Source organism: Mesoplodon mirus (assembly GCF_964341445.2).
Source record: "Mesoplodon mirus genome assembly, chromosome: 4".
Taxonomy (NCBI): domain Eukaryota; kingdom Metazoa; phylum Chordata; class Mammalia; order Artiodactyla; family Ziphiidae; genus Mesoplodon; species Mesoplodon mirus.
The window spans coordinates 53,891,358-53,907,735 of NC_138979.1; the positions used below are offsets into that span (position 1 = coordinate 53,891,358).

At 34.8% G+C, this 16,378-nt stretch overlaps 1 protein-coding gene across 3 annotated transcripts in view; it reads left to right on the forward strand.

Annotated features, from left to right (window-relative positions):
* The window catches only part of USP3 (ubiquitin specific peptidase 3), a 100,433-nt gene that overhangs the window by 23,583 nt on the left and 60,472 nt on the right, over positions 1–16,378 (forward strand). For 2 of the 3 annotated variants that reach the window (XM_082619641.1, XM_082619640.1), the window contains exons 2-3: positions 4,105–4,165; positions 7,459–7,590. In XM_082619641.1, the coding sequence (XP_082475767.1) occupies positions 7,562–7,590 (29 nt within the window). In that variant the 5' untranslated portion in view covers positions 4,105–4,165; positions 7,459–7,561. Of the gene's footprint in view, positions 1–4,104; positions 4,166–5,140; positions 5,222–7,458; positions 7,591–16,378 lie in introns of those variants that run through there. The other variant, XM_082619642.1, reaches the window with a different exon arrangement.

Here is a 16,378-nt window from a genome sequence, read left to right on the forward strand (position 1 = left end):
CCGAGCTCGGGGTTGGAAGAATCTGAGCGTATGGGACAGATTGCTGGAGGAGAGTAACTTTGAGGAAATTTCATAATCTGAGTGAAAGAGGACCAGACTTCTGCTTATGACATCCAGTGACCCTGCTGCGGCCATGTGTAACAGTGTGAGAAATATACTGCATGGCTTCCCTGCCATGACGTCACCTTGAAGTGTAATTAGGCATAATAAAAAGTGCCCTTATAAGTTTCCAGACTTATCTTTTTGAACTCCTACAAGTTTCCAACCTTATTAACCTCTCTTTCTCAAGTACCGGCATTTAAGATTAAAAAAATAAAAACCCTTCAGTTTAATATTTTTATGTTCTGCTGAATAGATAGTATATTTATAGCTTAAAAAACATTTTTTATTGACTGTGTATGGTTTTATTTTATACACACACACATGCACACACACAATATAGTATTTCAGTTTTGTTACGGTTCTTGTAGAGTTTTATAAAATAGCCTGCAAACCTCTAATGCAGTTTCCATGGGAAATGTGTTCTTCCTACAGATAAACTTGAAACCCATCTGTCTATACATTGAGAGACTACCTTTTAAAATAAAATATGTCCCCTTAAGGTAATTTAAATAAATGAATTTAAGATTATTGCAGGTATTCTTTTACTCATGCTATGACCTGTTCTATTTGTAGCAATAATTGAGAGTTTAATTTAAAGCCAATATTTTTCCTTCTGTTTTCTAATTGTCTTGGGTACTTTAGAGGTTTATAATTTAGATAAGGTATATATACACAGAGTGAATATTCCCTGAAGCAGTGTAATAAATGCCTTCAGAATGCCCCATAATACCCTTTTCTGTGTAGTTTCCTAGCCTTCAAATGTTCTTCTGGTGTGAAACTATTAAGCCCTCAGAGAGTACTGTCATTTAAATAGCCAAGACCAACTGTCTTATCACACATTAAGTCTTAACTTTCTTATTGTAAACATTCATGATAAAAGAAATTTGATTTCTTAACTTAGAAAGTGAGGTCTTTTTTGATATTTAGTAAAAGGCACAGTCACTTCTTTCCGATGTTTTTGAAAGTCAATACTATTTTATTTCCTTTTATTCTTTCTCCTCATCCCTGTCTTAAGCACCTATTTATTTAATCAAGATATAATTCACATAACATAATATTATTTACTTATTTATTTATTTATATACATGCCATGCAGCTTGTGGGATCTTAGTTCCCCAACCAGGGATTGGACCTGGGCTCTTGGCAGTGAAAGCACCGAGTCCCAACCACTGGACTGCCAGGGAATTCCCCAAATTAACCATTTTAAAGTGAATGGTTCAATTCAGTGCATTTAGTACATCTACAACTACCACCTCTATCTTGTTCCAAGACATTTCATCACCCCAAAATAAACCCTGTACCTATTAGGCAGTTATTTCCCATTTCTTCCCCTCAGGCTTAGGGTATCTTTTCAAAAATTTGAAATTAAGAAATTAAAAAACTGATAAAATTTTATGAGGTAATTGAGATTTTATAAGACTAGATTTAGAGTACACTATTCTAATTCAGTAACATGAAGAAATGCATTTAATATACTGATAGTGGAAAAGTTAGATCACAAAATTGTATGTACTTTTTGTCCATACACACACTTTACAGCCATCGGGGGAAAAAATGAACACTTGGTAGAAAACGCACCAAAGTAACAGTGATTTTGTTCTAGATTTTTTTTTCCTCATTCAAAGGAGGGGGAAAAATCTTCCCATAATTACACAAAAAACAAAAACCTGTAAATGACTAAAAACTTGGGCCTAAACTTACTATTATAATTACTTATTTCAGGATAATATTAAACTTCTTCCAGATTGAGTACAGTGTTTCTTAGTATTTACTGAAAGAAAAAGAGTTGCTGGAGGAATAAAACTATATAATATTTGTAGTTTTTTAATCCTTCAAGTTATATCGCAGACCAGGAATATCTGTTTCAAGTAAACTGTGTTCTAATTTATTTTTCCCTTTAAAAATATACTTTATAGGACTTGCTTTTCAAACTATAAAAATGTCATGTTTTTGTTGATACAAATCAAATACCACAGGGGTGTACAAATAAAAAGCCAGCAGTCTCCCCTCACAATAGTCTTCTCATGTACTTGCCTAAAATAATTGCTGTTAGCAGTTTGGCGTTCTTCTTATTAGCCTTTGTCATGTGACTTACATGCACATATAACAAAATTGGACCCAACTGAGTAAAAAACTAAAATGCCTTCAGGATGGCCCTAGCAGTTAATGTAATGCACTAAGGAAAGGTAAAGCCCTTGGCTAACTGGAAGGGAATTTTTTACCACTGAAAGTTTTCTCATTCAAAAATAGTTAGAGCCCTGTGCTGGGCAGAAAGGCAGAGGCCCTTGGGCAGTATATCACTGTACTCTCCTATTCTTCCTTGCCTTCTCCTCCCCTCCCAAATGTAGAATGAATGTGTGTCAAAGATTTATTTAACTCATTAATAAGGGAACCAGCAGGATGATAAAGCTGATTCCAAGAGCATTTGAGGAATTGAGTGAATGCAGACACTGAAGAATGAATGTTGAAGTAAATTGCTAGGCTAGATATAAAGCCCATTAATGTACTTCAGGGTAGTACAACCATAGCCCTTGGAGTCTGCCAGACAGATATTGTCTCTACCAAATAAAAACCTACAAGTTCATAGAATTTGGGTCCTAATCAATAGTAAACAGCAGGTCAAACAATGGTATTATAATTAAATATCTTTGGGATATTCATGGTATAATGTGTTTTATTATACACTGAAAGGGTTTATAGTTCTTGATTCACTTTATTTCCAGTTTTGGCTAATTTTTCTTAACAATGAGAAAGGCCGATTGTGTTGTATGATTAGACAGGACCAATATAATATAATAGGGATCAGATCTTGGAAGAGCTTGGTATCTTAAACTAAGAAATGTAAACTTTGTTTCAACAACTGTTCATTGAGCATATACTGTGTGCCAGGCAGTGGATTTACTATAATCCTGAGTGTGTGGATGTGCTGCGATGCCCCCCTCATGGCCCCTAGGAGGCTGACTAGTGGTTCTCAAGTGGTTGTATTAGGGAGTCACCTGGGAAGTTGCTTTTCTCAAAATAGACAAGTTCTTTTCTCCTTCTGTACCCACCCCAATGTAGATGTCTCTGCCTGAGTAGAACATATGTGTTTTGAAAAAGCTTGTTCCTCGTGATTTTTATATCCCCTCCCTTTTAAAATCATTGTTATGTTTATTGGGCTTAAAATTGAATAAGTAAACAGCAAGCAAAATTGTAATCAGTATTTTAAAAGTTTTCATTCCCCTTTTTGCCTGCTGCGTCCCTATAATACTCAAACTAAAGTAATTAATGTCCTGATTATACCCTCAGCAAGAATTACATGCAGTCATCATATTTAGAATTATATTTAATGCATTTGAGACGTTAATTTGGGAAGAACTGGGCTTAGTCTTCCGAATTGTATCCTTAGGTTATGCTTCTCACTATATAAACTAAAAGAGTTGTCATTTATAGTAGTATATGATCTGTATGGTAAAGACATGTGATTAAAAAATTTGCCTTAAAAATGTTTTTTTTAATCTTTTTTTTTAATGTTTTGTCTTTTTATTTATTTTTTGGCTGCACCATGCAGCATGAGGGATCTTAGTTCCCCAACCAGGGATGGAACCCGTGCCCCCTGCACTGGGAACGTGGAGTCTTAACCACTGGACTGCCAGGGAATTCCCTTAAAAATGCTTTTGATGAGAAAATAGACTGTCCTTAACTTGTCAGAGACTGTTGAAAAAAAAAAAGGAATAAGTAATAAAGGAGAAAAGTGTTTAACCTGTGGTTAAACTATTTGAGTTGAGTCTGCAATTAATATGAGCAGTTGTTGTGGACATGCGTTTAGATTCTTTCAGTATAACATTAATTAGGCAGCCGTTTTGTGTAAATGCACTCACAAAGCAAGGATTTGTGATTTCAGTACACCTAAGCAGCCATGGAATTTATAACTTAATCACAGGATGTGGTATTACAGATTAGGGGAGAAACTGGGAAATAACGTGATACAATTGGCATATTGTGTATTTTTCTTTTTATTAGTGTGCCGGTCCAACAAAAGCCCCTGGGTCTGTTTGACTTGTTCAAGTGTCCACTGTGGAAGGTAGGTGACATGCTTATTACTTCACTACCCAACTTGCTTTTTTCAGTTTACCTTTAAGCTTTATGTCAAAGTGTTATTGATTTGGATTTATTTAGCACCATTGTTTAATTATAGCGTGTACGTAATTCTCTGTAGGGCTTCCCTCTCCTAATAGAATCCCTTTGTTCAGTGATGGAACTGAGGAAAATCTAGGGGGGGAAACCCCTTTATATTGATACTCAGAAGAATTAATTTGATGATCAAGACAATCTACTAGTAATATTTGATTGACATGTGGCCAATTTTGTTTCACCTGTTACCTACCGTTCCCTACCTTTACTGACTTTTGAATCAAATCCCAGATATAACATCATTCTTCTGAAAACAAAACAGATAAAGGAATTCCCTCAAAAATGGTCTCACAGTGTAGTTCATTATTTATGCTAAGATGTACCAAATATATCATTGTTCCATTAAGACATTTTTGCTTTCTAGGAACTTAACACTCCCAAACCCAGTTCAAGCCTGAGCATTTCCTCCCAGTTCTTGGCTTCAAAATGATGTTACTTAAATACTTTAGTAACTCTTTTTTCTAGCACAAACTCAAATAAATATCAAACTTTGTGTGTCTGGTAGTAGCACATTTATTTCTATGGCTCTTTTAGCTTAGAAAATCTGCTTTGAATTTACTTCAGAAGTTAGTAGCTTAGCAGCAAGGAGGTGGGAAATCATACTGAGTCACACAGGCTGAAATCTATATTGTATTTATTTGGACGGTTTCCCCATCGTTATTCGTAAACCCTCATTGCATGAAGAGAGCATCTTTGTTCAGTTAACTTTTGATTTTTCACATTTTCAGTCCTGGAATTGAGTCTATTTTTCCATGTACACTTAAGAGTACTTTTGGAAAATGTTAACTGCATATCTTAATTGTGGTTATTGTGGTTTTGAAATCTCTAGGATTTGGGGAACCTGAAAATACTTTGTACAGATAACATTTTTTTAAAAAAAGAAGAAAAGTAGAAGCACTTAAATTCTGCACTTGAAGAGACAGATTCCTCTCCTAGATTTTGAGAGGTGAGAATTATAACGCAATAAAATTTATATAGTTCTATCCTCCAGTTGTCTCATAGTGCTTTACAGCCTAAATCTGCAAGGTCATATGTCAACAAAAAGACCTGACACACTCTCAAAAAGTGGAGACATTAGTGTTCTTAACAGCAAGCAACAAACAGTTCTCTAAGTAGGTATTGGAAAAATAAATTGAAAATTTTCTAGGCTCTGTAGGTAGTATGTTTCCAATTGTAATCAATCTTAAATTTGGAAATCTGACATGGTTTCAGAGAAATATAATTAAGTAGATTACACAGATAATGAGAGTAACCTGCATTTGGATCTTCATTTTTACATAGCTGATTGGCTAATTTTCTTTTGCCATGTAATCCTGGGTGTTGATTGCCAAGAATGACAATTTTTTTAGTAATTTAGACCACTTGTCTTTAGGGGAGTCTTAAACTGAATACTCTTTCAAACTAGGAAATGCACTTTATCAGTAGTATATTTGAGTTATGTATTGTATTGGTCTTCATGACACCATCCCTTTTAAGTTATTTTTCCAATTTTTTGATTGTTGTTAAAAAATCTGTGGCATGTATATTGACACTTTTCCTTTTTAGACCAAATTGGTTAAAATCTAAAACTTCTGACATGTATTTGAATATTAGCCAAAACATTGCTAATCTTAATGTTAGCAGTAATACACTTCTTACTTTATCACTGACATTTATTACAGTAACCATGGAAATATCTAGTACATTTGGAGGCTACAGTATGGTGGCTAAAGGAACTATATGTACTATTCATTCATTCATGCATTCTGAGTCATGGATGATTTAATCACCTAACAACCCATGAGATATAAGTACTATTATCTCTGTTTTATAGATGAGAAAACAGAAGTAGAGAGGTTAAATAACTCACCCAAGCTCACCAGGCCAGCATATGATAACGCCTGCTAAAACCTAGGCTATCTAATTTTTGAGTTTATACTCTTAATCATTATTTTTATTTTAACTCAGCCATATATACAATGGAATTAAAAATTCACTTTAGTCCACTTTTATGAACAGAAGACCCTACACACAAGTCTTGGTTATGTTTATTACAGTGAAAAAAAGGGGGAAAAACGTGATCAAACTCTGAGTTGAGGTTAGTAGTGCCTCTGATGCTTCCAGGTTTCCTGGGGTAGAGCAGCCAGGCTTGGAGTTGATCCTCCTTACTTAGCACAAACTATCCTACTTTCCCCTAAGGTAAGTGTTGCTCCTTGTACAGTTAAGGCACATCATGACAAAAATGTCACCTTAACTCTCTGAGCAGGTTTACTTTGGCGCTATTTAACCGACATTTGTTTTGACTGTTCTGAGTTTACAATTAGGCCTTACCTTCTATAAACTGGCAGCTTTCCAGGACCTGGGAAGTTTTTGTTTTATGAGGGTCTTCACGTAGTGGTCGGTTACGGCACTGTACAGTATTGAGGTGAAGGTGTAGACGAACCCTTACTTCAGTTTCATTTTGCTTTTTGTGATAAAATGATTTATTAAATCTGAGTTGGAAAGTGTTAGAAAATTTTTCTGACTGTAGTCAACCTTTGATTATCTTTGCCCATGTAGTAAGAAATAACAGTTTATATAAGCTTAAGATAATTTCTGTTTTGTTTGGATTTCTTTTAAACAAACCTATTTCCATATTAGTGGTGTGATTATTCAGGCATTCAAATGAAAGATCTGAAGCCATATTGATGAGAAAGAGATGGGAGATTATCCTGTTTCCATATCTGACTCGAATGTTTTATATTAAGCAGCAACCTAAGCAGAGCCTACGGCCCTGTGGGCAGTGATTGAGTAATTTAGTTTGCAAAGCTTGTCTTTGATAATAGCTGAGTTGGGAGTTAGCAGCCTAAGAAAACTTAAAAAAAGAAAAAGGCTATATAGCAAAAGTATCAGCAAAGGAGTTGATAAATGATAATCTCAATGGTATTGAAACTGATTTGCATAGATAACACCTTTCCTTGCCTGGTCCTAGTCTTGTGTATAATAATAAATAGACTGTATTTGATTGCAAAAAAGGAGCATATTTTAAGTACTCAGCTTAATAAATCACTAAGTGATGAATGCTCTTACAGGATTGAATGCTCTTTATTAGAAGGAATTCTTTCTTATTCTGATTTGATAACCATATAATTTTATTATCTCCTGCTACTTTAACTTCCAAAGCAATATTTAGATTAAAATATATTTTCATTTGATTTTTGTAAGGTATGTGAATGGCCATGCAAAAAAACATTATGAAGATGCACAAATACCCTTAACCAACCATAAGAAATCAGAAAAGCAAGAAAAAGCTCAGCACACAGTGTGTATGGATTGCAGTAGCTACAGTACATACTGGTAAGTATTAATATTATCTGAAAATGCCATTCCTTTACTGTGTGTGCGCAGGCGTTTTCTCATCTTCCTCGCTCTTTCCCCTCCCCCCAGTCTCTAAGCCAGTGGGGACTGACATTACTGCCTTTGAGTCCTGCTGGAATTCACAGAGGACTGGGGCTATCAGGAATGCTTGTCCTTATTCATTCAGATGTAAATTTGCGTTGCCCTTTCAACCTCTAGGTCTCCTCTTCTTTCCCATCCCGCTAAGCTTCAGGGAAGTGAAAAGTATTTGTTGTTGTTCATTATAATTCCTTTTCTTTTTCTTGTTTTGTTTTTAATTGAAGAATAATATGATAAAAACCCACATTCCTACTGTCCAGTTAACGTTTTGTTATATAATCTTAAATTTTTAACTTCTTTGTTTAAAAAATTATTTTGACAGTCTCCCCTGTCCCAACACAGTTCCACTCCTCCTCTTCTACTCTGTAGATAGACATCAAGAATTTTGTGTGTAGCCTTTCAGGCTAATTTTTTTGTAAGTGTCACATCCTTTAAAAGGATATTGGAGGCCCTGTTCTCTCTTTGTAATATACTATACATGTCTGTTTCATATAAATGACAATAAAGTAAGAATTTGACTACTTTGAACAGGTTATTCAGGTTACAAGTGATGTTTAACAATCCATATCCATTCGGTATGCTCAAAGAGTCAGTGTATTTTACAGTTTTAACTTTGGCGTGAAGCAAATTTCTTTCCTTGACTAGTAAATTATGAATAATTCTTTATGGCTTTAATCATTTTACTGAATTCGAAAGGTTTTTGACATTGAAAGAAAAAAAGCCATTTAAAGGAGCCCTTTTATTTTTGTTTTTTCCATATAGCCCTCGAATGTTACATGAAGGCAATACTGGGCAGGGATGGGGATTTAAAGTCCAAATATTGCTTTTGAGTCACACTTTCTACTGAAGTTGTGTGCTAATCCTTTCTACATTATCCTTAGCTGCTTATTGTATTGTAGAAAGGTGTCCCATCAAAAGGAAGAAAAAAAGGTCAGTGGCTTACCAAGTTTACATTTTTACAGGTTTAACATTATTACACTGTGGCTATTGAATAAAATATTGTAAGGGTTAGTCCTGTAGATCACTAGTATTTCAGTGATCCTTTGTGTGGAAGATGACCGGACGTGGAAGAGAGACAAACTAGAGGTACATGAAGACATCAGTAAAAGTGAAAATCTTGGGAAGATTTTCTGAGCCTAGTGCTCAGTTTATTATTATTTGCTCTCATAAAACACTCCTTCCTATAAAAATTAAGCATTAGCCAAGCTGTTAAAGTGTTTTCATTAGTTTCCCCCCGTTTCCCTCAGGACACTTATATACTAGAATGACACAGCAGCTATCTAATTGACAGAACCATGTGTTTCTGTAAGGTTGTAAGTATTTCTCTTTAAACAGCAGGAATTAAGATCATTCTTGAGGTATCTGTCTCACAGTCATCATTGCAGGTCATGTCAACCTGTACGCACCAGATGTTGAAAACGTTCATTCTTCTTGACTTTTAGTTAGCAATGTGCATGAAATATTTAATGGGGAAATTTAGAAGTACAATTAAATCTCTGTGTGCAGTGGGTTTTCTTGCTGTTGGTAAGATTATGAGGAAGTAGCAACTCTTTGAGGAAATTTAAAGAATTATCTTGGAATCTTCTTAATGGAGTGGAATTATATTCATAGGTCTCTTTAAAAATATAGACTATATACTTTAATGTCTTTGTATATTGCATTTTAGAGGAATACCTTTATTAACTAGGACTGGAATTTAATTTGTTTTATATTGGTATAGTATGCTAAAGTACAAGTCATTTCACGGCTGAATTGGAATTAAATGGCAGATCTTGGACCTTGGGGGAATATACACCATGGCAGGGGTTTTTTGGCCAGTTGCCAGTCTTTTGTGTGAAGTTATACAGAGACCAAGTGTGTGGACTCCGAGAGCTTCTGAAATGCAGGAAGGGAGCTGCAGCTGGTCACATAACCATCTCATTTGTGGGTTTAGAACAAAATGCCAGGGAATCATCCTGCAGCATTATACTGACAGCCTAAAAGGAAACTGTGCTGGTAGTAAGCTGATGAAGCTGTGGTTTAAATTAACATTTTCCCCACACCTCACTATGATTAAGAAACAAAAAAGGATTTCTTCTTCTGTATGCGGTGTGTGTGTGTGTTATTTTCCAGTGCACCTTAGTAATTTCACTCCAGTTTGTAAATTTTCCTTGTATGTAAATTTCTTGTGGTTAGACTAATTGGTTTACTTTAGAGGTGTATTAGGTTTAACCTATTTGATTATTAATTATTATGCTTGTAGTCAAAATATTTTGACTGTAGCTAATGTTAAGGCTCCTTTTCCATGTGCTCTGTCCTCTGAAGAAGTTGAAACAGGCTCCGAGGCTTACAGTTTTTCTATCCGTATTTTCCCTTTTCCAAGAGTCCCTGCCTTGTCCTGTCTTTGCATATTCTTTATGAGGTTATCATTTAGCACTCCCCCCTCCCCCAACTAGCTCCAATTGTAGCTGGATGTAATCTCCCCTAAACTCACAGTCCTTGGGATACTTATAATTTCCTGCTGCATGTTAGTTATTTGTAAATGTCCTTGGGGACTGCAGGAACCATATGTCAGATCTTTGTATCCTCCACAGTACTCAGTGTCTGGTGCTGAGTAGGCAGTAGATGTTTGAAAGACTGAATTTTGTTAACTATTTTCCAAAAATGGGGAAGGTTATACCAAATCTATACTGTTGTGCCCTCCTGATCCTTTTGGAGGACTGAAGAGCTGCAGAACCCTTTTCCTGAAGAAGACTCAAATCACAGCATATGTGAGCTATTCCATTTGCCTCCCGAGAGGGACACCCTTGTAGAGCAGGTCCTTTCACTTCTGATATAAACTGGGCGTCCAGGAGAAGCACATATTAACCAAGCAGAACATAAAACGGGTCATTATTTCAAAAGAGGGAGAGAATCATTTTGGTTTGACACAAACCCACTCCTTTAGGAGACAAATGAAGATTTTAATAAAAATGAAAATCTTAAGATTTTCACACAAGGGCAAGTGTTCAGATTATTGTGTGTGTGTTCAGTAATATTTCCTTTCCTCCTACCCCAAATTCCCTCCCCCAGTTAATACAAATGGAATTGTATGTGGTATATATTTTTGTATCAAAAAAGAGATTAAAATTGAGAAGAAACAAAGATTAAAATTAGGAACTTTTATTTGACTTCTTATGTAGATAGACATTTGGAGTTAATAGATTTAAAATACTGAACAGATAATTTTTGACATCTGACATAGTCTTGTCAACTTATCAACAATAGCTGAATTTCTGAGAATTCAAAAGTATGAAAGGAGTATTAAAACTAAATTACTAGAATTTTTCCTTCCTGGCAGGGTAATGTTTTAAAGCACTCCTTCAAACAAATATTATGAAATGTGAGTCAATTCATTTGTCTAGAAAAAAGACTTGTATTTTAGATTTTAAACACCTATAATAAATAGCAGTTTTAATTAAAACTAATAAAAATAAAGCTTTTATTTGTGGGTTTAAATGGATGCTGAATCATTTTCAAAGGCAGTTGTGATTAAAAATTAAAAAGGGGAAGATCTTTTGTTGACTATCCTTATAAACTTTTTGGGCACAAATTTTCAGTGTTGTAAAGATTAGAGAGCAGGAAGAATTTTGTTTATTTAAAAACAGTATTTTGAAGTTTTATTAAAAAGAAACTGTTTAGCACGTGGTCTGAAAACAAAAGGCTCTTTCTTTCTTTCTTTTTTTTTTTTTTTTGCGGTACGTGGGCCTCTCACTGTTGTGGCCTCTCCCTTTGCGGAGCACAGGCTCCGGACGCGCAGGCTCAGCGGCCATGGCTCACGGGCCCAGCCGCTCCGCGGCATGTGGGATCTTCCCGGACCGGGGCACAAACCTGTGTCCCCTGCATGGGCAGGCGGACTCTCAGCCACTGCGCCACCAGGGAAGCCCACAAAAGGCTCTTTCTTAATAAGCTGGTACTTGTCTGCTTTTAACAAAGGAAATTAGTTTTCTCTGCAAGTATTCTAATTTTCCAAAATTGGCTAAGTTGATGGCCGTGCATTAGAATTGAATAAAAGATAATTTAAAAATAAGCTTGTTTTCTAAAAGAGTCTTTGGATTTAACTTTTCTTGGTTTGAAATATATGAAGTCACTGGAATACCAGATTTTTTGGTTTTGTTTTGTTTTTTGTTTTCTATAGCTATATCTGTCATTTATAATAAAACTGGAGGTCAAAGTTTACTCTAGGTGTCCTATTATGATGTTATCTATGATACAAGGGAATGAAAAGGAATTTAAAACTTAATGATTGATTTGCCATTGCCCTTTCTTGAGGGGTACTTTTTGCATTAAAGTTTTTTGATTTTGTTTCTTTGGTATTAGTATTATACATGACTTACTATATAAAGATTGCCTTATAGCCAGTAGATTAAAGGACTTGTTCCTTTACTGTTGCGTAAAAAATTCAGGTTCATTTGTATGATGATTGCTTCTTGTTTCATGTGGGTGAAGAATGATTTGGTCTGGGAATATTTTCTTAGTGCTTCAGGAATATGATGTGGAGACTTATGACTTGGGTAGCTTCAATAGGACTTACAACAGGAATGGAAAAAGCTTTAGAATTTTAAAGCTGAGAAAGAGAGATTTTCTTTGTTTTCAGTGTGACATCTGCGCCATATAATATCCTAGCAGTTGAGCAATTAAAAGCGGCTAGTGGGACTGAGGAATTGAATGTTTTATTTTATTTTAATGATTATGTTTAAATTGCCACATGTACTATTAGCTACTATATCAGACAGTGTAGCCTCACACTCAAAATTTAACGTTGAGTATATTAATATTATGAAACTTTAAAAACCTTAAGACAAAAATCTGATAGAAACTCCAAAAAGAAAATAAGTCAATTTCACGAACTAAAATAGTTGTAAATAAGTATAACTTAAAGCAAATCTAACCCAGTAAAATGTGTCAAAAAGAAAAATTATATAATTACTGAGTTAATTTCACTAGTCTGCCAACATATTCATTTTAAAGGGAATCCCAGATAATTGTATCATTAGAAGCAAAAATACATTTATAAATAAGCCATTTCTGATTTTTATAAAGCTAATAACATTGAAATAAAAGGAAACTATTAAAATATGATAGTTCCCCCCAAAGAAAGCAGACATCCTATGCAAATTGATGAAATACTAAAGCTATTTCCATTAACATCAGAAAAAAGACAAATACTTCCTATCATCATTTACATCATCGTCACTATTATTAAACATTGCTTTGGCAGTTCTAGCCATTGAAATAAGACAGAATAAATTGTTGGTATAAATAATAGAAAAGAACAAATTATTTCTGCTTTCAAATTATATAATGCTGAGAAAACTCAGGGGGACTTCAGTAGAAAACAACAAGTAGAATTAATAATTAATTTTGAGATGGTGATACATAATAAATATGCAAAAACTAATAGCTTTCTCTTCATTAGCAGTCATTAGTTAAAAATGGAAATGACCAAACAAAAAAACAAACATTCAACATAATGACCAAAATTATAAACTAAATCTAGGGATAAGTATTACAGAAAGATACAAAGCAAAGATATGGATCCTTTGTGAAGAAAACTTGACATTGTAAACAGTTCATTTCCCCCTCAAATTTTTACCTTCAAAAGTTTTCCTGGAGACAGGGTCTAATGAACATGATGGTCCTCGAACATAATGTGCACAACATCCAAAAAATCAAAATAGCAGATATATTGCTTTTATTCAAGACATAAATATTCATTGAGAACCAGCTGTATGTTAGGAACCTAGTCTTTAGTGCAGTGGTCTCTAAAATAATGCACTTGAAGGTATGGGAGGAAAATAGCAGAACTTTTATTAAAACTTTTTATCTGGCAAAAATAAAATCATTGGCAAATATTTAAAATACCTACTGCCAGTGGTCTGTAGACTAGGCGGTTATGTGTCATGAACCACACATGGAGTGTCCTGAATCAGCCTCACGTGTGGCGTCCTCTCCCGTGTTCACTTTTAGCATTGTGCAGTATGTTAACGGTTTTTGTCTGCCTAGTTACATGGATTTATTTAATTTTACCAAGATTCAAATGGATACACATTTTAAAGATTTTTTATGAGAAAAAGCCCTCAAAGATAATAACAGTAACAATAGTAAGACAAATATTGGTGAACAAGGAAAAGGTAAGCTGACATACACTCCTACTCTGAGCTCATCAAATACATTACAAAGTAAAAATATTGGCTATCTAATAAAAACACAGACTACTCAGATCTGATAAATTGGACAAAACGTTTGAGACTGTGTGAAGTATGAATTTATATCCATGATCATTAATGTCAAACCTCACCCTATGTATATATTGTACTTTGAGATACTAGTTTAATGATGGTATGAAGACATTTAAAAAGTTTATTTCATCTCTAGCTCATTCTTCTAAAATTTTTCTCTTTTTATACTATATGCATATTAATTTAGATTTACTTGCATATATAATTAGTACAACTGTGTAAATGTGTTGGGGGTGATGGATGCTCAGTTTTGTGGCGTATTTTGTATCTGATTAGGAGCCATTGAAAATAATTTGAAGATTTCGTCTTAGTGGACTGGTGTTTTTCCTTTTATAATTAGAGAGGGCATGAGGCGCAGGCTGGAACTAGGAAGGAAACAAGTGTTTCTAAAATTAGAATTTTTAAAAGGAGGTAAACCCACATTAAATTTTAGGATGAGAAAATAATTGAGCCATGCTGCATGTTTCAGTTTTTGGAGAATGGGGAAAAAGTACAGATAGGGATGACCAAGTAAGGAATATTTTTTGCTGTTAAACAAGTGAATGGTGCTACATGGAAAATACTGAGGGAGGGTAAGGGAGTTGGTGGTGTATGGAATGAAAGCTTAAATCTAAACATAAAGCAGGTAACACTGAAATGAAAGGGAAGATTGGGAGGGAAAGATGAGAGAGAAGAAACTTTAGGTAAGGTTGATATTGCAGGGACCATCAAATACTATAGTTTAATTCGGCTACAGATATCTGTGCATTTGAAAGTCACTGTATTTGGGTGGGGTGGAGGGGAATATCATACTAAAGGAAATAACCAAGGGTTAGAATAAAATATTAGTTGAGATGGAGGAGGAAAAAGATGGGTTTAGGGGAGATTATAGAGAGAAAAATATTTAGAAAGGATTAGGCATGATTAAATACTAGAAATAAGAAAAAAAATCACAATCTTAAAAATGTACACATAAGGAATCAATGTAATGAAGAAATTGGACAATTTTGCTATTTATTAGAATAAGCAGAATTTGAAATAACTTGAGCTGTGATATTATCAGTTTTTTACCAAATTATTACACTAGTATAAATAATTGGTATTTTTTTTTTTTTTTTTTTTTTTAATAAATGTATTTATTTTATTTATTTATTCTTGGCTGCGTCACATCTCCATTGCTGTGCACGGGCTTTCTCTAGTCGCGGCGAGCAGGGGCTACTCTTCATTGTGGTGCGTGGGCTTTTCTCTAGTTGTGGCGAGCAGGGGCTACTCTTCATTGCGGTGCACGGGCTTCTCACTGCGGTGGCCTCCCCCGCTGTGGAGCACGGGCTCTAGGTGCGTAAGCTTCAGTAGTCGTGGCATGCGGGCTCAGTAGTTGTGGCTCGCGAGCTCCAGAGCGCAGGCTCAGCAGTTGTGGTGCACGGGCTTAGTTGCTCCGCAGCATGTGGGATCTTCCCGGACCAGGGCTCAAACCCGTGTGCCCTGCATTGGCAGGCGGATTCTTAACCACTGCGCCACCAGGGAAGTCCCAATAATTGGTATTTCTTATGAAAATTTACTTGCTACCTGCTACATGTTCTTTCAGTGCAAGGTAGTAAAATTAATTGTGTATCTTCTGCTCTGAACAGCAGTATATATATAATACCCTACTCTACATTTAATCAGTTTATTAACTATTGGCTTGAAGTACTTTAAAACTACTTTAGTGTCATATTTGGTTCAAGGAATTTGGTTTGAGACTAATTTTTACATAGCTAAGATGATAGTATACTTTGTCTCAAGGTGTTAGAAGTAGAGAAAGATACCAGTACCTTCTCCTTCCCTGCCTTTTTATGTCTGATTTCCTTATCTAACATCTCTAATATGTTGCCTGATATGACTTCTAAGTATTTTTTTTTTGTCTTTAGTGTTCAGTTTACTTAAATTTCCTTAAACAGTTCTTTCTTTTTGGTAAATACAGAAGTAAACGTTTTCCTTGTCTGACAAGTAGTCTGTTAGAGGTAGAGCTCATCTTTACTTGAAGAATCACCTAAAATCACTAAATTTAAATTTGCTTAAGTGTTAATATAATAGCCTAAAAGTTGGTTGTTTAATATAGGTAGTTCCTGACTTTTGTTTGCTAGACATGTGAAGTCCTATTTATATGAAAAGATGCCAAAACCTGGACCTCAGCTCCAATTTCTCAGTAGAAAGAAGAAAAAGAGGAGTAGAACTTTTTATATTATTTCAGTTACATTTTGGGAACCAGGTGTATTTTCACCTTGCAGCATTTAACCATACTTTATAACAATATTTATTTCAAAATGGGAAATGCATTCCAAGTTTCAGAGGAGCAATCTAGAAGCTTTGAAACAGCCTACAAGTTATGTACTTTTTTGTACTTATTCTGGTGTAATCTCCTTGAAGGGAAAACTAAGAATAGTGGCTAAATTTTATTTTTTTTTTCAGGT